The 21,666-nt window shown below is 32.4% G+C and overlaps 1 protein-coding gene across 2 annotated transcripts in view; it reads right to left on the reverse strand.

Annotated features, from left to right (window-relative positions):
- Nucleotides 1-5,614: 5,614 nt before the first annotated feature.
- LOC122521309 (pumilio homolog 2) overlaps nucleotides 5,615-21,666 on the reverse strand; it is a 60,795-nt gene continuing 44,743 nt past the window's right edge. The window contains exons 10-18 of one of the 2 annotated variants that reach the window (XM_043641915.1): nucleotides 10,054-10,449; nucleotides 9,661-9,901; nucleotides 8,750-8,911; nucleotides 8,235-8,354; nucleotides 7,710-8,004; nucleotides 7,353-7,593; nucleotides 6,873-7,263; nucleotides 6,589-6,757; nucleotides 5,615-6,279 (exon numbers count right to left, since the gene is read on the reverse strand). In XM_043641915.1, coding sequence (XP_043497850.1) covers nucleotides 5,964-6,279; nucleotides 6,589-6,757; nucleotides 6,873-7,263; nucleotides 7,353-7,593; nucleotides 7,710-8,004; nucleotides 8,235-8,354; nucleotides 8,750-8,911; nucleotides 9,661-9,901; nucleotides 10,054-10,449 — 2,331 coding nt within the window. In that variant the 3' untranslated portion in view covers nucleotides 5,615-5,963. The remainder of the gene's footprint in view (nucleotides 6,280-6,588; nucleotides 6,758-6,872; nucleotides 7,264-7,352; nucleotides 7,594-7,709; nucleotides 8,005-8,234; nucleotides 8,355-8,749; nucleotides 8,912-9,660; nucleotides 9,902-10,053; nucleotides 10,450-21,666) is intronic. The other variant, XM_043641916.1, reaches the window with a different exon arrangement.

The following is a 21,666-nucleotide window of genomic DNA, read 5'->3' on the forward strand; positions in this document are numbered from 1 at the left end:
ATATATGTTAAACAAACATAATTAAAAATCGTATGTGGCTTTATCGTCATTTTTTTTTTTTCGTAAAATTTCAATTTTCATCCTCTAATTTTTCTTTTTCTTCTTTTTTTCTCGATAACTGGCGATCGCGACGATGCGTGCAAACATTAGAATTATTAATTCTCGACTCCTATCCGAAGGGGGTGGAGAGAAGATGTGGATGATGATTGGGAGAAGCGATAGACTTAGGAAAAGGGGGGGAAAGAGAGAGAGAGAGAGAGGTTAAGAAGGAATATCTAAGAATTTGTCAATTTTTCGTTAATAAATCGCGTTATTTACAATATTTTACAAAGAAAGCTGCGATATTTTTCCACCATTATTCTTTACGTTGGTTCTCACGTTCTTTCATCATCATTTCTCCCCGTTCTCGACTCGTATTTAATTATTTACCCTTTTTTATACAATATTTTATTTATATCGCATACCCTCGCGATCTCTCTCTAAAAAGTTGCTTTCAGTCATTTGTTTAATGAAAAATATCACGCCTACGTTTAATGGAATATATTAATATATGTACATTGTACGAATCAATGTTGCCAACATCGTCGATTTAAATACAAAAACGCGATCCGTTATCCTGTCTATTATTTTATTTTATTTATAACGTCTAAAATTGTCTTATACATACTTTTTAAAGAAATTAAAAAAGAACATTAAAAAAAAAAACAAGTATTTGATGATCCCAAGTACTATCTCGAAATGAATATTTTTTTTTTCTGATTTTCCACAGATTCGTTTCGCAACGAAACAAAATTTTTCCCCCTCCATTCCCAAAAACACGACATCAAAAGCCACATACAATTGGAATTTGAAAAAAAAAAAAAAAAAAAGAGAAAAAACCAAAGTATTATTTATTTATATTTCTATAAATTTTCTCATTAGATACAATGAAAAGATCAGCGTCATTTTTATTAGATTGTTTACAATTTGTATAATCTACACTGTGTATGATTGACTTTTCAATATTTTCTTGTTTTTACTTCATTTGTCTCTTTTAAAGTATAAAAAAAAAAGAATTAAAATTAAAATTAAAAATAAAAAATAAGAGAAAAAAAAATCTTAAACGAAAGTTAGAATTAAATGCCGATAATTATAGCCAAAAAGTAGAATAATATAGCAAAATATATTAATAAAGAAAATACAAGATAAGATATGATAAGATAAGATAAGAAAGTAAAAACACAAAACACAAAAAAGACACTATATAAGAAGAAGAATTATTTTAAGACATTTTCTTTTTTTCTTCATACACATATAGTTATTATTATTATTAGTATTAATATTAATATTATTATATAACGATAATTTGAATATTAATTGAATATTAATATTATTATTATCGTTATCATTATAAGCATCATCATTACTATTTACCATCGTCATAATTATAATCATAATCATAATCATAATCATAATCATAATTATAATCATAATCATAATCATAATCATAATTATAATCATCATATCATCATTATTATTTTCTATTATAAAATCTCGAATGTAATGTAGGGTTCATAATAGTTAACGCGATTGAAAATAGCTGAGAGAGGCGTACTCGTATTTCCAACCGTCGCGTTGTGTTTTTCTTTTATACTTCATACATAATATATAGTCAATATTAATAATATAATACAAAGAACAAAAAATGTATAATATAATCAATGCGCCGGTTAATAATGCATGGAGAATAATAAAGAGTGACGGTGTCGGATAGGGGGTAGGGGGGGGGTGTTTTGAGAAAAAAAATAAGAGTGTAAGGGAGGGAAGGGGTGGGATGGCGCAAAAATAATCCTATCATACAACACACCTTCTTCTTTTCTTTTTTTATATCTTTCATCTTGTGCACATTACTTTTTCTGACCTTTTTCATTTTGTTTGCATGATTGATACTAGCATGTTGCTTGCTTGCTTGCTTTCTTGCTTATTTGTTTGTTTTAATGAACGCGGTTATATCGTTTATACAATGTACAATAAGTTTTCAGTTACGTTCAAAGATTACCGTTAAACGCTGCGATTATCGAACAAAATAGGAAAGGACGGATAAATGGGATGAGAGAAGAAATAAGGGTGGGATAGGGGTGAGGGTAAGGGGTTGAGACTGGTTGTAGGAATAAGAGGTGAAGAAATAGAGCGAGGAGAAAGGGAATTTTCTTTTCTTTTCTTTTCTTTTTCCTAGCACTTAGTCTTTTGTCAAAAATATTTGTATATTACAATTTGAGAGAAAGTGAAGGAGGAATAGGTGGGAGGGGGTTTAGTAATTTCTATAATATAAGTTTAGATATATAAAAAAAAATGGACCACAGGAAGGAGGATTAAAGGAGGAGGAAGAGGAGAAGGAGGAGTAGCAGCAGCAGCAGCATATTAGAACGTAAACCATATTTAAATTTAATATAATTAGTAATTATTATAATACACAATATATATATTCACAGAGTCCGTTAAAAAAGGGGGAATTCCCGTGTGAAACAAAATATCCGTTTTTGTTTGTTTTGTTTTTCTTCTTTTTTTTTTCCTTTTTTTTTTCTTTAAATTTACGCGTACTAGCGTTTATCAAGATGTCACGTCGTATCTATACACATTTGTTTATTATATCACAATTTACAAAATTCGAGGGAAAAATGGGGGGTGGGGGATCGAAGGAAGAGGAATTTTCGAAGGTGGATAAAAAGGGAATTGGGGGGAGCGTTGATGTGGATGTGAGATAGAATAAAAAAGAAAAAAAGTATATATATATATATATATCATTAAGAAAGAAAAAATAAACAATAGCGCCCGTCTTTTACTACTATTCTAGGGCAACGAATGTAAACGAAAAAAAAAAGGAGAATATATATATATATGTGTGTGTTATGTGTGTGTATATTATATATATATATATATAGTGTCGACACTTTAGTTGGGTTGTTTTTCTCCTTATTAATGCCTCTCTGTTTCTCTTTTCTAAGTAAATCACACACACGTATTAAAAAAGAGAGAGGAAAAAACTTATTAATAATCATATTTTTAAAAAAAAGAAAAAAAAAATACAAAGGAAGAAAGAAACATATATATACATGTATGTATGCATATGCATATATATATATATAACTAGAAGTGAAAAAATACAAAAACAAAAAAAAACAAAGAAAAATGAAAAAAGAGAAGGGGGCAAAAGAAGAAGAAGAAGAAGAAGAAGAAAAAGCAAAATTAGAAAATAATAATAATAATAATAACACTAATATATAATCGTATCTTTCCGTTCGCCTTTCGAAATTTGTCACGATGGTTAAAACGAGCGATTGAAGAAGTTGTTCTTTTTTTTTTTTTTTTTAAATAATTTCTGGCATTACCTTTTGTATAAAAACATTTTTTAATTTTTTTTCTTTGTTTCATTTTTTTTTCTTTTTTTTTCTTTTTTTTTTAATACGAACGTTCGAAGCAATCAGGGGGCAGATCATCATTTAGCAGTCGAGGTCAAATGTCAAATTTGGGTGGCTTTAATTAATTAGTCATTCATTCGATCGAGATTAGTTTCGTGTTTTAACTTCAAATTCTAATGTCAAACTTAACAACTCTATTCTTACGATTAGATATAAAGGATACACCTGTATTATATCTCCTAAACTATAATCTTTCTCTCTTTCTCTCTCGATTCTTTTAAAAAATCTTACTATCCCCCTTTTTACGTTCAACATAGATGATTTAGTTTGAAAATTCGTGCGCTGTGATGTGATGTGATGTGATTTGATCATCGAGTAAAATATATTTCTCTATCGCGAAACGGAAACAATAAGAGAGAAAAGAAGAAGAAAAAGAAAAAAAGAAGAAGAAGAAAAAGATGAAGAAGATGATGAAGAAGTAGAATTAGAAGAAAAAAAAAAAACAAAACCAAAGAAAATATAAAAATAAAAGAGGAAAACAAAACCGTGTGTTCGGACTACCGTTCGTTCGCAATACAAACTTTGTCGAACGTTTGTTATTTATTATTAACTTTTTTTATATTTTATATTATATACTTATTATTTTTGTTTTATACGATGTTGTTGTTGATTGGTTAATTCGCGTATTATTCTCGCGACGACAGTGTTATTAAAGAAGATTAATTATGCTGCTTATGTATATTTAACGCGAGCATATGCTTTGCTTTTGTAGTCCTCGCGCTTGCTTGCTTGCGCGCGCGCGCGCCTTCTTTCTTTCTCTCTCTCTCTCTCATTATCTTTATCTTTCTCTCTCTTTCGCGTGCAATACGAATATAAATGCATACAGCACACTAACGAACTATGCTAGCTGACTCCTAAAAACGTCCTATTAGTTTTTTTTTTCTTTTTTATTCTTTTAATACCTCATTCGCGATTCCTCTAACTAACTTGTTTTTCCTTTCTCTCCTTCTTTCTTTTTGCCTCTCTTTTTCTTTCTTTCTTTTTTTTTCTTTTTTTCCTTCCTTCTTTCTTTCTTACCCTTTTAGTATTTTCGATGATAAGTTTTTTCATACCATAGCCGACACACACAACTACTACTAGCTTCGAATCGTTCTCTTTCTATCTCTCTCTCTCTCTCTCTCTCTCTTTCGTATAAGCGCACTTTTTTTTATATTGATCTAAAATATTGGCGCGAATATTCAAATGATCGTTTCTTTATCTCTCAGGTCTTTTCTTTTGTATTCATCGTCGAAGTTTATCTCTACCTCATCATCTGTCTATCTTATACTTTTTCTTTCTCCCTCTCTCTCTCTCTCTCTCTCTCTCTCTCTCAATCTCTATCGTTTTTTTTAGCTCTAAAGACGCATTTTTAGCAGAGTTGCTTAAAACTCATCTACAAAAATCTGTCGTAAACGCTTTCGATCTTTATAATCATATTATTTATGTGAGATTATTTAATCGTTTCATATCGTTGATCTTTACACATTTTATATATGTCAATACATCATTCGTATTAATCTCTTAGCCGCCACGATTTCTTTTAAATCTCCTTTCTAATCATGATGTTACTTGTGTATTATATATATATATATTTACATATACATAATTATGTAAATATATGCGACATGCTTTTAATAGCTTATCGTTTGCTTCTTCTCACACACGAAAAATCATTGACGAATGTCATAATATAATGCTAAACTCTTTACGATATTTGAATACAATAATTCAATGAATACACATCAAACTCTCGACGAATATATCATCATCATCATTCCTCATTTTCTTTTTGTAATAATGTGTAACGATAGAAAAAATGCACTACTACACCATTTTTCTTTCTTTCGTTCTTACTTTTACTTTCTTTCTTTCTAACCACCAAATCTAAGAATCTGCGTGTTCTTTTTTCCATTCTATCTACCTATCTTACTTTTTTCATTCGAAGAACACTTATTTTTTAATGAAGAAAAAAACGAAGGAAAAAAAATACATATATATACATATAAATATATATATATATGTATATATATATATATGTATATCGTGCCATGATTCTCGTTTATATCAATAAAGTTATTCGAGAAAAATCTGTACAAACAACTAATGTTCAATAAAGCTGCAAGAAATGATAAACAACCATATCTCTCTCTATCTCTGTCTCTCTCTTTCCTTTTTTCTTTTAGATACTATAGCTTGCGAACATGCTAAATTCTAGATATTATTTTTTTTCATATTCTTTTTCTTTCCTTCTTTCTTTCTTTCTTTCTTTGTTTCTTTCTTTCTTATACTTGAAGAAAGATATAATCATAACGTAACTCTCGAAATGCGTAAAATACGATGACGTAGTAAAACGGATGATGTAGAACGAGTCCTAGTCGATGTTACGGTAAATTATGGTGTCGGGGGGCATGTGAAAATTTCAGCTTATTTGGTGGTGGTGATGGTGGTTGTTGATTGTTGGCGGTGGTGGTGGTGGTGTTGGTGATTTTTGGGAGGCGGGAGAAGAGAGTTTTGAATATCGTGCGCTTATAAAACCTGCGTAGGTTGTTGCGCCGGTGTGGAAACAGTACCAGCAGCGGATGCTGGAGGTCCTATAGGTCCAAGATCTCCACCGTTATTAGAGGCACCAGCTGGCGTCGATACACCAATCGCGGATGCCGTCTTCATGAAGAATTTCTCTAATTTAACGATTATATGTTTGCCATACGTATACTTGCGGAGACTTCCTAAGTGTGGGCGAATCTTGTGCATCAACACTTTACGTTGCGCAGGTTCGGCTACGTCGATCATCTTCTGTACCACGTAATTTGCGTATTGATCTTTCATCATGACGTTAAGCGCACTAATATTGCAGAACAAACAAAAATAAATTACGATCAACTGTTACACCCATCATATACTATTAATTACATGTCGCGAGCTCCCAGTGAAGATTTAACTTTATGGAGGGGACAGCGAATGTTCTTAATCTTTGTATTTTACACATTGTTTTATTTTGTTATTTTGAACAAAAAAACTATTTTTTTCTTTTCTTTTTAATTATTACTATTTATCGGAAATGTAAGTAGAAAAGAAAATGGCTCTCGCGTCGATGTATTTATTAATTTAATATATAAAATAGAAAAAAATAAAGATTCACTAATGAACTTACTTGTCATTGAAGCCGCATACTTCTTCTATGAGTACAGCGCGTTCTTGTCTCGTAGCATGGGTAACACATTTTTCAACCACATTGCTTGCAAATTTGTGTTGAGATAGGGCGAGTACTTTACCCCTAACGCTGCTAATCAATTGTGTTTTATCTTCTGGCTTGCCGTGTTCTAAGGATATAGAAAAATATAATTGATCAAATAATAATTTAATTGTGTAATATCAAAATTATGAATAGAAATTAGAGATTAGAAGGTAGTTGTGGATCGATTATTTTTCACTTACCTAATACGTGTTGGATGACGTAATTACCATACTGATCTTGAATAAGCTGATCTGTAGCAGCATGCAATTCTTGTAAAATCCCTTGCGTTTGTTCCGCAGTGCAGTGTTCCAATATACGTTGAATTACTCTACATCCGTATGGATGAGTACTCAGAGAATAAACTTGTCCGTTGAATGCACCGATAACGAACTGCAATGCTCGTGGTTCGACGCATTCGATACATTTTTGAACAACGTGATTTCCATTTTGATCTTTCACGCATTTCAATACATGACCATCCAATTCTCGAACGATTTCTTGTTGCTGTTCCGGCCCAATAGATTCTAAAGCTTTTTGTATTACTCTGCAACCATACATCTGTAGTGCCAATGGTAACACATGGCCTCGAACCTGTATTTTATTAATAATATATATATAAATTTAGTTTCAATAAAAAAATAGAAAACGAATAAACATTAATTAAAATATAATAATTATACCTTTTGAGCTAGAGTAGATTTCTGTTCAGGCGTGCCAAATTCAAAGAACTTTTGTATAACATAATTTCCAAAAACGTCTGTCATAAGAGAATAAGCTGATGCAAGTATCTCTTGAAATACAAGATGTTTCTCGTTAGCAGAAGCACGTTCTAATTTTTGTTGAATGAAACGTGAACCGTGTTGATCTTGGCTGAATTCAACGATATGATTAACCAAATCACGTAACTGAAGACTCGGGAATCTGCAAGAAGAAGAAGAAGAAGATTCAGCTTGGAATTTAGTATCTTTCACTAGTTTCATTAAAAAAAAAAGAAGAAGAAGAAGAAGAAGAAGAAGAAGAAAAAGAATTATAATAACCGATTATTTCTGAAATCTTCCAAAAGACGAGATCGACCACTAGTATTTTTGTCACCAATATTCGTAGTTCCAGTACGACCAGCTTTACCGACTAAATTGGGAAAAAGTGAACTGCTCGAACCAAAGACACCATTAGCTGTCAATGCTGGTACAGTGCTTCCACGAAATTTGCCTTCGGCACCTGGAGCAGCTGATACTCGATTCGCACCTCCTACAAGTCCGCCCAAAGATCCTCCCAAAATTGGTGGTGGAGTCACGGATAATCCCAGGGGACTCGGAGAAGCTGTTACTGTACCTAAACAAATTATTTGCAAATTGTATAGAACACAATTATTGCTCGTTGCATACAAAATTTAATATTGTCGTAATTCTATTTCAATAATCTGCATATCTAAAGAGCACGTAATTGCACATAATTGTATCTTTCAAGAAAAAATTCAAGATAACCAATAAGTATTTTATCTTTTTAACCAAGTCTCCCCTTATGTACACACAAGTGTAAATTTATAAAATAAAAATAATTACCAAGTGCTCCATAACTTTGTGGCCATTTCGCTCGACTGTATTCCAAACTTGGACTGAATGCCGAAGTATTTCTGTCAAAAGAATCCCTTCTTCCTGTCGAAGATGCTCCAAGTCCTAAACCTGCACAGACAATGTTCACTTATGAAGAAAGCAAAACGAATTGAAATAAAAACAACGTCCTATATAAAAGGATGAGAAAAAGTGTTTTGTGAACCGTTATAACTATCTTTATAAAATAATTAACGAGAAACGATCATATGTTCAATAAAAAAAGGAGAAAAAAGAAAAAAAAATGAATATTTTATAACAAAACAAGATGAAACATTATAAAGGACGATAAACTAAAAAGCATGCGGAGGAACACGTTTAGTAAATTATGTACATAAATAAGACAATTGGGTATAACATAGTTACAGTTGACAAGAGTTAATTATAATAATAATAATAATAATAATAATAATAATAATAATAAGACTGAGAAGAAAAAGCAAAACACGATGAAATTCGTTGTGTACCTGTAGTTTGAAGTTGGGCAGGTGAGCCCAATCCTCCAAGAGGAGAACCTCCATATCCCAAAGCTGCTAGACCTGCGGCAAGTCCTGATCCTTGTTGTGCCTGTTGTACGGCAACTGCCTGAGCTTGTGCAACGACTGCTGCTGCACTGCACGCTGCCAGACCTGCACCGAAAGCCCCAAACCCACACAATGCTCTTAGTTATCAATGAGATTTTGGCCTTTGTTACAAACCATATACCATCTAAAAGAAGCCTAATCCGATATACATCCCTACAAACCATGCACATGTATGACGCTGATCTTCTTTGTTTTACGGTTATGATGATTTACATATAAATACATAAATATATATATATATATATATAGATAAATAATGTGGGATTCGTGAACAAATTGTGTCCTTAGGTTGTGACTGGATTCGAACTCTGGTTCCTCTGCTTTACAGATGACTGCTTCAACCATTGAACTATCCAAGATCCTTCGATCAACTTCCTCACGAATGTTTACTTTATTTGGAAAGGAGGCATGCTCGATTCCATAATATTAAAAAAAAAAAATAATATAATATTTATTATATTATATTATATCATAATATTTTTTTTTATAATTTATTTATATATATATATATATTACTTGGTTGTACTTTAGTAAGAAAATTGTTAACAAAACGCACAAATATGATTAATATACAAAATGCAATATGATTGATGGATATAAGACGTTAACATAGTTACAATCAAAATTTACAAATATAACTTCAGAACCATTGAAAAACTTTACAAAATATACACATGCACAATTGACATAAAATCATAATAGAAATAGTAAACTAGACAAATCGATTGTTTTCAGATTTGGATTTGAATGAAGTAAATTGGTTGGAGAGGTTTATTATCGTTAGAAAATATTACCTAAACATTCACCAGGCGTAGCATTACTGTGGGATGTCGGGGTCGCCTGTGAATAAAGACTCGGTGGTGGTGGAGCAGGTGGTCCAGGAGGTGGCTGTGAAGGAGCTCTGTTCACCAGAACGGGTGCTGGACTGACTAATCTCATTGGAGTTGCCGCGGAACTAAGGCCGCGTACGCCGCCCATGACTATGGATCCATTTTGATCGTAGTAAGCTGGTATAACTTGGTATTGGCCTTGAACCTATAAAAAGAACACGCACATACGTAAGTATCATTATGTTATCAAAAGATTGAATTTACTAGTACGTTTATGCTTTATAAAACATTATTATATCATTCTTATCTTGAAAAAAAAAATAATAAAAAGAAAGGAAAAGGGAAAACAAGTTTTACCGTTTGTGCCAAATTATTAGCGGTGTCCTGAGCCGCAGCTGCAGCAGCCGCTGCCGAGGAAGGTGTAAGCGGTCGTCTCGGTGGAGGTGGGGCTGCAGCTTGCGGAGGTGCTTGTGGTAGTAGACCAGCGGGATAAACCCACGGACCAACTCCATAATACTGTGGTACCACTGGTGGCGGTGCACCAGCTATCAATGCTCCTACATATGGTTCTTGTCCGCTGATAACGGTATACGGTGCCGTAGGGAAGTTTTGTTGTTGCTGTTGTTGTTGTTGTTGTTGCTGTTGAGCCTGGGATGCAGCCAAATATTGTTGCTGTTGTTGTTGCTGCTGTTGTTGCTGGAGCAACTGTAATTGTTGAGGCGTTGCACCTTGCGGCTGACTGCGAAACAATTGCTGCCAACAAAAAAAGAAGAAAAGGGGGAAAATAAAAACCCATTCTCAAAAATCGTTCGTTCGCAAACTTCTCTCGATTCCGCAAATGAATAAATAAATAAATAAATAAGTAAATAAAAACAACAAAACAACGTAACTGTATTCGTAATGAAAAGATTTACGACGGGACGTAAGCGAAGAAGAAAATTGATCTAAAATCGTTCTCTCCTCGCGTTCTTGGTTTTCTGTTGTTCCTTTTTTCTTTTTTTTTTCTTTTCGTTTTGTTTTCTTATTGAGAGGCGAAACGCTAATGGGACGAAACGAAGATACGGGTAAAATTGAATCTGAAGAATGACGAAGAATATCGAAGTTTGCCGAAGTGGACGAACTGTGGGTAAAACGTAAGAGAGGCACGTAGAACAAATCGGAGACGGTGAAGTTGGTTCGTTCGTTCGTTCGTTCGTTCGTTCTCTTGGCAGCTTAGGTCGACGACCCCCTGCGGACGTTCACCGACGACGAGGAGCGTTCGCCTTCTACAACACTGCTATATACCAACGTTGTACCGGTTGTTGCTCCAGACTTTAATTGACCAACAAACGCGGCCACCGATTTACCGTGGCGCCTACCTAGACTAGACTTTAACTGTTAGAGAAAACTCCTATAATACCTGGCCCTTTTCCAATCTTCTTTCTGTCATCGTATCATCAAACTTTCTTTTATTCGTTTTTTGTAACGGTTACATGATGAATATAACCACCACCGCCACCCCCAGAGTCAGATCATCTTTCGATCGATCAACTTTGATCTAATTTTTTTAATTCATAAAAAATATATATATATACAAATATTTGACACGGTATATATGCGTTACCGTGAAAGATCGAAAATTGGATAATGTCAAGATTCACGCGGTGATTGTCAACACATACCAAATACGTTTTATTTCGGCGAAAGACCGAATATTTGGTTTTATTTACACACATCAAGTGTGATCATGCGAATCTTGATACATTATCCAATTTCGATCTTTTAAGGTAGCACATATAATATATACTCTTATCTTGGATATTATGTAATAAAATTTTACATAGATTGAGATTGAGATATACATATATATATATATATATATATATGTATATACATAATATATAAATATGTTGTTATTATTATATATTATGGTGGTTGGAAGCATCCGAGCGACACGATCCAGACCTCCGAAGGCAGCGATGCGTTTCGGGTATTAACCTCTTCCGGAAGCAGCTCGCGCTTTAAAACCAAGGCCACGGTTACACTCGGCGAATATTCTAACGCGCAAACCGCGAAGATCTTTCTCTCGAGATCTCTCTTTCCGATGTTCGTTAACAACAACGTTCTCGCCAACGAGAACGCACCCTCCCCCACCCCCTCACCCCTTCTTCTTTTTCCTCTTACACCGGCCTCCGTCTCTGCCCCCGTCCCCACCACCCCTCTCCCTTCATGATGGACGTTAATTAGACGAAACAAATTTATCTTCGAAGGCGCAGGTTGAACGTACTCTCTTCTATCGTTTTATGAACGAGACCAGAAAAAAAGAAAAATAATGAAATATATATTTATATTTTATATGAACCACCGTTCGTTTGTTAAATCGAATTAACTCGACAAAATACATTCATTGCTCATAAATCATAAAAATTGTTCTAGTTTATAGTGTTGTTGTCTTGTTTAGTAACCCCTCCTCTATGAGGGACAGGGGGCCCGTATAACTTTCTAGTAACACACATCAATAAAATAATATCATCCTTATCTTTCTTTCCCCCAATAATATGGCACCACATTTATTATTATATAACATTTCATCATTTTTATCTTATTATAATTCTAGCTCGATATAAGGGGAATAAATTTTGTATTATCTTTTTAAAAAAAGAAAAAAAAAAAAAGGATTGTAAAATTTTTATTTACAAGCAAATTAATATGAATTGTTTTCTAATGAAAAAATATTTACCCCGTAAAAGATATTAAAGAGATTATAATTAGAAAATAAAATAATGTGTAATTAACGACGAAGTGTGTTTTGACGATATAAAATGAAAGAAACATTGTTATTTTCGTAGTTGTTGGAGTAGAATTAATCGGTTTGATTTGAATTTCTTTTTTTTCTTGTCTGCGAACGGTTCTCATGTATATGAGAATGATCCCGTCGCCATTATGGAGTTCTGTTAAAGGCGAACAAGGTCGACAGGCTATTCGGTCATTGGCGTAATTCTACTTGATGAGGGGAAGGGAGGAGGGTGGGGTGGGGTTAGGCACGAGAAGTCATTATTAAATCGTATTGATGGGTCGAACTGCTGTTGCTGCTGTTGCTGCTCCCTCCTATCGCGTCATGGTTTAGCAGAGATCTCAATAGAAATATATCGTGACGATTGGGTTTGAAAAGAGTTCGGGTGAGGTGAAGTGAGCTTTGAAAAAGGTCGAAGGGTGGTAGGTGTTCTTGCGAGCAAAAAGAGAGAGAAAGAGAGAGAAAAGTTTAGGGGGAAGATGTAAAAAAGAGAATAGGGGTCTCGATTTCGAACGGGTGAGAAAACAATGTGGATGGAATATAGTTTTGTAGGTGAGAATGGTGGGCTCAGTTACGTGTCCCTAAAAGCAAGCAAGCAAGCAAGCAAGCAAGCAAACGAGGAGGAGCATGCATGAGTCATAGCATCGAATACATAAGGTTTCAAACACCACCACTAACACTACCATCACACCACCAGCAGCAGCAGTTATCGTTACGGTGTGAACGTTTCAAAATTCTTCTTTTCTACGAAGCATACACAAAATAGTTTTAATTTTATTTTTATTTTTTTTTTAAATTGTAGAAATGTAGATAAATATAGTTATCTGTATTTAAAGTAAATAATAATAATATAATTGTATATATTTAATAATATTTCCAATCAAATAGAAATATATTTCAAATAGTTTACACACATACTGTATTTAAGAATAATTGTAGTTATTAAGTGCAGTTAAAGAAGATGACGATACAATAAAGGGCACCAGGGTTGGATGTTAATTGTCGCAGAATAACAAGAAAAAATAACTGGAAAATTGTATTTATCAAATTAAACAATTCCCGATGATTTAAAAGTGTTCTTTCTTGCACACAATCTATCTCGTGTTTAATTATCATCTGTCAATAGGTTCAGCAGAGAGTATAATATATTTTTCTGAACATACAATACAACACTTCAGACACATGATAATTAAAAATAATAATTGTACTATTAAAAATTATGTGATGTTCGCAACGATTAAATAAAATGTAAAAAATTAAAAAGAACCCCCTCTTTCCAAAAAAATAATTAACTAAAAGGTCGCGTACCTAGCAAGTTTTTTCTCATATATGCCGACCGTATACGACATGTTTAGGGACCCTACGACCAGACGTTCCCATGGATGCCGCATATATCCGGCGCTCAAAATGAAAGGGTTAAAACACCTTCAATTTTAAAATTTAAATATGAACGAATTTGTTTATATTTATCGTAGAAAACACGAAATGATTTTCCTAATAAACCTAACAATATTATATATATAATTTATAATAATCTTTGAATATATTTATATTTATTATATATTGTATATATTATAATTAATAATAAATTAATATACTAAAAAACTTTTTTATAATTATAATTCCTTATATATATTTATAATAATCTTGGAATATTTTTTTGAAGCGAAAAAAGAAAAAAAATAATTAATAATCTATATTTGAAATAGAATTATATTGTAATTTAAAATGATAATATTGTATATATTATAATTAATAATAATAATAATAATAATAAATTAATATACTAAAAAAATTTTTTATAATTATAATTCCTTATATATATTTATAATAATCTTGGAATATTTGTTTGAAGTGAAAAAAGAAAAAAAATAATTAATAACCTATATTTGAAATAGAATTATATTGTAATTTAAAATGACATATATATATATACACACACAAATATTGATTTTTCTTTTAGACGGATAGAAGGAAGACTGGAAAGCGTAGACGTAGTCTCATTTAGCACAGAACGTTTATTGGCAACCATTATGTTGTACTAGGATAGACTTCGAGAGAGTAGAAGAAGAAGAAGTGCGTGTAAACGTTCGTGGTGAATCCTAATAATAATAAAGTCGGCCGTCAATTTAAAATGCATATACATACGAATGTACGTACTACGACACAACTACGACGACGTATGGCGAAGGAGGTAAAGAGAAAAGTCAAGTGGAACTTCGTCGAGAATGAGGAAGAAAGATAGAAAAAGAAGAAAAAAAAAAGAAAAAGAAAAAGAAAAATGAAGAAGGAGGGAAAGAAGAAGAAGAAGAAAAAAAAAAGAGAAAGATACGTTAAACACACGTTACGTGTGTACACGTGAGCTACTAAAAATCCGACACGAAAACGGGTTTGTTAGGGTAGAGAGTTCAATGAACTTATCGGAACACGCTCGTTTGACTTTCAAAACGATGAAGGCCCTCGAGCAATTTTTTTTGGTTTTTATTTTTTGTATCCTTACATTTATATGCAACAAAATTGGTTCGAATCTGTAACACGTTCTCTCTTTTATTCCCCTCAAATCGACATTTCATCAAAATAATTTGATAGAAAATAATTGTTGATATAAAAATAATAAAATAGTAGATGGTATGTGACATTAATTGTAATAGTAATTAATTGTAATATAATAAAACGATATTTGTTGCAATAATAATTAGTGATACTATAATATTTAGTAACAATAATAGTATTAATACTTATTAGTAATAGTATTAATAATTAAAATTGCAATAATATTAATAGCAGTTAGTGTTGAAGTATTAATAATAATATGAATTAGTATATATAAATAATATTTAGTAGAAGCAGCAACAGTAGCAGCAACAGCAGTAACAATAGTAATTAGTAATAGTAATTGGTGATAGTTGTTAGAAACGTAGCAGAAAGGAAAAAACAAAAATTCAGCTTGGACGTTCTCTTGATGAGAAATGATGGTAGTAGTAGTAGTCGTAGTATTAATAGTAATAGTAATAGTAATAGTAATAGTAGTAGTAGGAGAGAATACAGCAATGAGAGATACTTCGAAGCAGGAAGAGAAATCGAGGAACGCGTCGGCATGGAACAGATACTGTCGCGAACCTACCTCGTCGAATCAGGACACGCATCCGCGATCGTTTGGTCGTTCGATGCTCGCAAAACTCAATGCAATCGTATCTCCGACAACCAACTATAATATATATATACTATAATATATATAACTGACCACCGACTACGACATTTCCTTCTTCTTCATTTCAAACATCACATTTTTATCTCTCTTGTTATCCCCTTTTCGCACATTTATTATTCATTATTTTTTTATTATGTTTTTTTTTTAATTATTATTATTTTTTACGGACTAATAATGTTGAGAGAAAATTATTAAGTAATTAATTGTAGTATAATAAAACGATATTTGTTACAATAATAATTAATTAATGATAGTAGTATAATATTTAGTAACAATAATAGTATTAATACTAGTTGGTAATAGTATTAATAGTTATTATTATATATATTTCTTTTTTTCATTTAATATTAACATTTCATTAATATTAAACTGTTTCATTTAATATTATAAGAATAATAATCACGAAACGATTAATTCTTTTTTTTTTCTTTTCCTTGAAAATCTTTGAAGAAATGATAAGAATAATAATTTTCTTTTTTATTTACAAGAAAAATCTTGTACCTCGTAATAGAATAATTCGAATTCAATTATTTATACGTCTTACGATAAATAATAAAATAATAAATTAATTTTCGAGCCGGTAAGAGATAACCTGAATTAAAAAAAGAAGAAAAAAAATAAAGTACAATCTTTCCCACCACAATGTTATAGGATTAACAAGAACGAAATGATCGTCCTTGAACCTCGACGAAGTAGATATTTAGATATACGAAGCAGATATTACGTAAATTTCGCTAGCCGCCTTTCTTCCTCCTTAAGTTGGCGTCGACGTTTCTCGAATAAATAATTTTTTAACATGAGAACGATAAAACTAACCGAACGAAACCTAACCGTGTGCACACACCGTGCATAAATATATACATATATACATTTTAAAAAAAAGAAGAACAAATTTGTGATAAGTAAAAAAAAAGAAAAAGAAATAAAAATCCAAAACCTAAGAAAAAGATGAGGAAACTGAACGAACGAACGAACGAACGAACGAACGAACACACGAACGAATGAACGGTTTATCGAATCGGTCGTAGAACTCTCCTGTATAAAAGAATAAGAAGAAGAAGAATAAGAAGAAGAAGGAAAAGAGGAAAAAGAATTCTTCGTATTCGAGGACGTAGATGACACGTTGCCCTGGGTGCGTTAACTTCCGGGCCATTTATCGAGTCGTGATTAGAATACTGTGGATGAACAACAACCTAACTGCTGTTGCTGGTGTTGTTACCATTACAGACACATACACAGAAACATACCGGGTGGTTTGGTTGTGTTTATAATGTTGTTATTGGTTGATACCGTCAAAAAGATAAAAAGGAAGAAAGAAATCTTTCGTGGTAAGGCAAATTTTATTAGGCTTGGTTATCCTTCGAATGATCAACTAGAAGAACAACAACCAGAAGAAAAAGAAAAAGAAGGTTCAAGAAAAATAAAAAGAAAAAAGAAGAAGAGGAGGAGTTAGATGAGTGAGGGAGAAGGATTATATTCGTGGAAGAGAAGAAGCCTCTCTCGCTCTCGTATAAGACTGCGTGAAATAAAAGTAAAAAAACGATGAAGAAGAAGACGACGACAAATCGTCGTGGCGCAACCCGTTACTTAACCGCTTCGGAGCACCGTTAGTTCGACTAACTTTGCCGCGTACGGAATATACAGGGTGCCTCGACCGCTATCGACCCGACTACCACTACCACCATCACCACCATAATCACCACCATTCCCCCTTTCTTCTTCTTCTTCTTCTTCTTCTTTTTATTCTTAAGAATAATGCGAGTAACTTAACTGGTAAAAATAAAAAAAAAATATAAAAATATATAAAAATGTTTATTTCAAGTTACGTTTAATTGCGTATGACAATCGTTGGAAAAATAATAAACCCCCCTCGCGAAGTATAAAATTAAAAAAAATTAAAAAAGAAATAAAATAGATAAATAAATAGATATATTTATTATTCTATAAATAGATATATTTATATAGATATAATATATTATTCTATTTATTGTATATAAATTATTATATATATAATATAATTTAAATTATATCTCTGAATTAAAAAAATATAATAAATTGTAAATTTATTTAAGATATTTAAAATTTCTAATGTATATATATATATATCTTGGTATATAGAAGTAAAAAAATATTTAAATAAATATTTAATATGTATATAAATATAATAAATTTAATATACATATTAATGTGTATATAAATTAGGGTCGATAAGTATGAAATTTCGAATGTGTGTCTTATCATCAATTCTGCCTTCTCTAACAAATTTCATACTTAAAGATCCTATATAAAAATATCTATATACCCATAATGGTATTGTTTTATAATCTATGAAATGTTTAGACGTTTTGTTTTTTGTTTTTTTTTTTAATGGCAGAAATAACAAAGAGAGAAAGAGAGTTAGGGAGAAAGAGAGTGAGTAAGAGAGAATGGAATTTTGTCAGGCTATACATTCTCGAGGACACAGCATCATGTGCTGCTTCATGTGGTTAAAAGAGGTCAAGGCTCGGAATGATCGATTACGTTTATAATCTAGAGTCTTTGATCTTGGGTCTCTCTCTTTCTTGTTTATAGGGACACTCGTTTAAAGATTACGATCAAATTCTTATGTATTATATATATACAACAATACGTGTATATTAGCCGAGTGCATAAAATATTAAATCTAGTTAAAAATAACTATTATTTTCACAATGCGTTAGAATTATGAAAAATCGTATATTTAATAAAAAATGATAATACGAGTATTGAATACAAATTATACGAAATCTGAAATTATACTTTTGGTCAAAGAACCATCAATGATTATAGAAACAAAAATTTGATCCACGTTCCTGAAGTGTTACATTCATGCAATCATCAACATCATCATCATCGTTATTATTATTATTATTGTTGTTATTAACAAGTGTAAGAAAAATTTAATGTCTAATAATTTCCTCCTACTTTGTATCCAATCGATCAACATCGCGATTATGATGATGATGATGATGATGATGATGATGATAATAATACCATAGAACCACAAACGAATATTTTTCTAATTACGGACTAATCATTTCCCGAAGGACGAGGGGGCGGGGAGGAGGGGGAGGGAATCTTTGAAATTTGTCATCAGTTTCGAAACAAGACAGCTAGCGAGCTCGCGTTAATAGAAGGACCCGTTGGAAATTTCCTATAATTTTAGTGGTGATCATCGTGGCACTCGTTGTAAAATACTTTCTACGAAAGATAAATGAATTGATAGAGATAAATAGATAAATAGATAGATACATAAATGGATAAGGGGTATATGGAGAACCGCTGGCATTAATGTTTCATCAGTTTGAAAGAAACCGGTTTTTTTCCCCAGACGAGTCCAGAGGACGTAGTAAGTCGGGTAAAAAGAAATAAAGAAACAGAAAGAATGAGTAAAAGAACGAGAGAACCGATCGATTTGACCCAAGCCGATGCACTCGGAAGAGAAAGAAAGAGAAAAAGAGAAAAAGAGAGAGAGAGAGAGAGAGAGAGAGAGAGAGATACCATGCACGTACCACTACCACCTCCCCCCTCAACCTCCACCTCTTTAAATCCTACTCCTTCCCCAGAATTCCCTTCGACCTCAGTTTACAGTTTGTACCGTTTTCCACGAACGAACGAACGAACGAACTCTTAAAGTTCCTTTCCTCTGAAGCCACGTGAATTCTAGACTATTACTACAACCACCACTACCACCACCACTTTACTACTACTACTACTGACAACAACTTCAACACAACTATTATCAACGACAACGAGAGAAATAATAATGAAAGTCAGCTGTGATATGTTGCCGAGGGGGGAAGGAAAAGGGAAGGGAAAGGACGGCTGCTGCTGCTGCTGCTGCTGTTGATGATGAATAAAAGGAATGAAAAGTGAAGAAGGAAGATAGAGAGAGATGGGAGAATGGGGAAGGGTGGGGGTGGGAAGGGGGTGTAGGAAAAAAAAAAGAGGAAAAGGAACGGTTTCTGAATTGCATGAGACTGGAGAGATGATAGCACGCATGGTGCTGGATGCACACCAATGTGTGGATTTCAGTAGAAACAATAGCCATTGTCAACTGGTCTCTCTCTCTCTCTCTCTTTCTCTCTCTTTATCCGCGGACTCATCTCGTACCAGGGCCTTTCCCGTTATATATGCGAACGAACGAACTAACGAATGAACGAACGAGCTCGCGTTGGTCTACTTGCAAAATTCAATAAAATAAACTTTCGCAGCAACCGGTTGGTTGGTTGGTGGTTGTTGGTAGCAAACCCGAAGCTACGAGGAACAAAAAGGAAAAGGGATGTGTTACGGGGGAAGGAAAGGGGAAGGGCAAGTTTAGGGTGGGATGAGAAATAGATAAATAAAGAGATAGATAGATATAGATAGATAGATAGATAGATAGATAGATAGATAGATAGATGGATGTTGGAGAATTAGAAAAGATAATAGTAGGGTGAAAGTGGACGATGAGGTAGAGGAGGGGAGGAGGGGGATAAAACGGAAGGAAGTAGCGTGATAAGGGGTTGAAAACCACACCTTGATATCAAATATCCCTTATCTTCTTTTTTTTTTTCGTTTCTTCGTCTTCTTCTTCTTTTTATTTTTCTCTTTCTCACCTTTATATCCTTCTTTTTTTTTCTTTTTCGTCATAGCTTTTAGCAAAATGACGCGGATTTTTATATCGGATAGCCTTTAAGGGCGCGGTCAGGTAAAACCCCCGACGAAGCCTAATGGGACGTAATCGGGCCTCGCCTTACTCACCTTTTTTTCTTCCCACTCCTCCACCCCCCTTTTCTCCCCTTTCTTTTTCTTTTTTCTTTTTGTACTTTGTTCTCCTTTTTTTATTTTACTTTTTTTTTTACTACTCCACTCTTACTCCACTCTCTCTCTCTCTCTTTTTCTGTCTATTTTTTTTTTGTAAATGAAAAGAGACAACCGCCGGATCACGCGAATGAATTTTTTTGTTTGGTTTTTACACAAATCGTTACTCTTTATTCTATTTTATTTTATTTTATTTTATTTTATTTGATATGTTTTTGTTCAATCTAGGTACATTACGAGTTTATATATGCAATTTGATTTTTACTCGGTTGCCGCGCTCTCTAAATATTGTATTATAATTATATATATTATTGAAATAATATTATTTATATTTATTTACTTCAATTAAAAATAGATTTATTTAATAATCATGAGAAAGTATTTTGAATTAATTGAAAAATTTATAAACGTCACGCGATCTTGACGGAAGTTAAAATGTTTATATATAAAAATAAAAAATAAAAAATAAATAAAAAATAAAAAAATATATGAATTAAACTTGACGATAGTTGAAGCGTACAAGTTTATACATTAAATACACAAACACATACGTACATGCATACGTACACACACACATACACAGAGAGAAAGAAGCTAAGCAACGATCGGCAGGTGGATTCAAACGTTGGATATATATATATTTCTATATACACTAAAGTAAATAGACGAGTGGAGAAAGCGTGTCGAGCGGAAAATCGAACGTAGCCGCCGCTTTTACTGCGATTTTTGACGCAAGGATCGATCGAAAAGTTGGAAAGTGTAACCAAGTTACGAGCTTAGGAAGGCGGATCGAAATTTGTTCAGTCAACAACGACGAGAAAGCAAGCGTCTTTTGTTGGCTTCTTTTAGCACAAAATATGAATATATATATAATAAAATAAATAAAATAAAATAAAAAATAAATAAAAATAAATAAATAAATAATAAATAAATATATATATGTATGTATGTATGTATGTAGTATGTGTAAAACTTCATTTATTATAATATTAATATTAATTTATATTATTTTATGATTAATATTAAATTATTATAATATAATATATATTATAATAAATTAAATAAAATATAATATTATATATATGACAATAAATTAAATAATAATTAATTATAATAGTATATAATATAGAATATATTATAATATGTAATATATGGAACGATAAGG

This window comes from Polistes fuscatus, unplaced genomic scaffold, assembly GCF_010416935.1.
Source record: "Polistes fuscatus isolate 324 unplaced genomic scaffold, CU_Pfus_HIC Scaffold4, whole genome shotgun sequence".
Taxonomy (NCBI): Eukaryota; Metazoa; Arthropoda; class Insecta; order Hymenoptera; family Vespidae; genus Polistes; species Polistes fuscatus.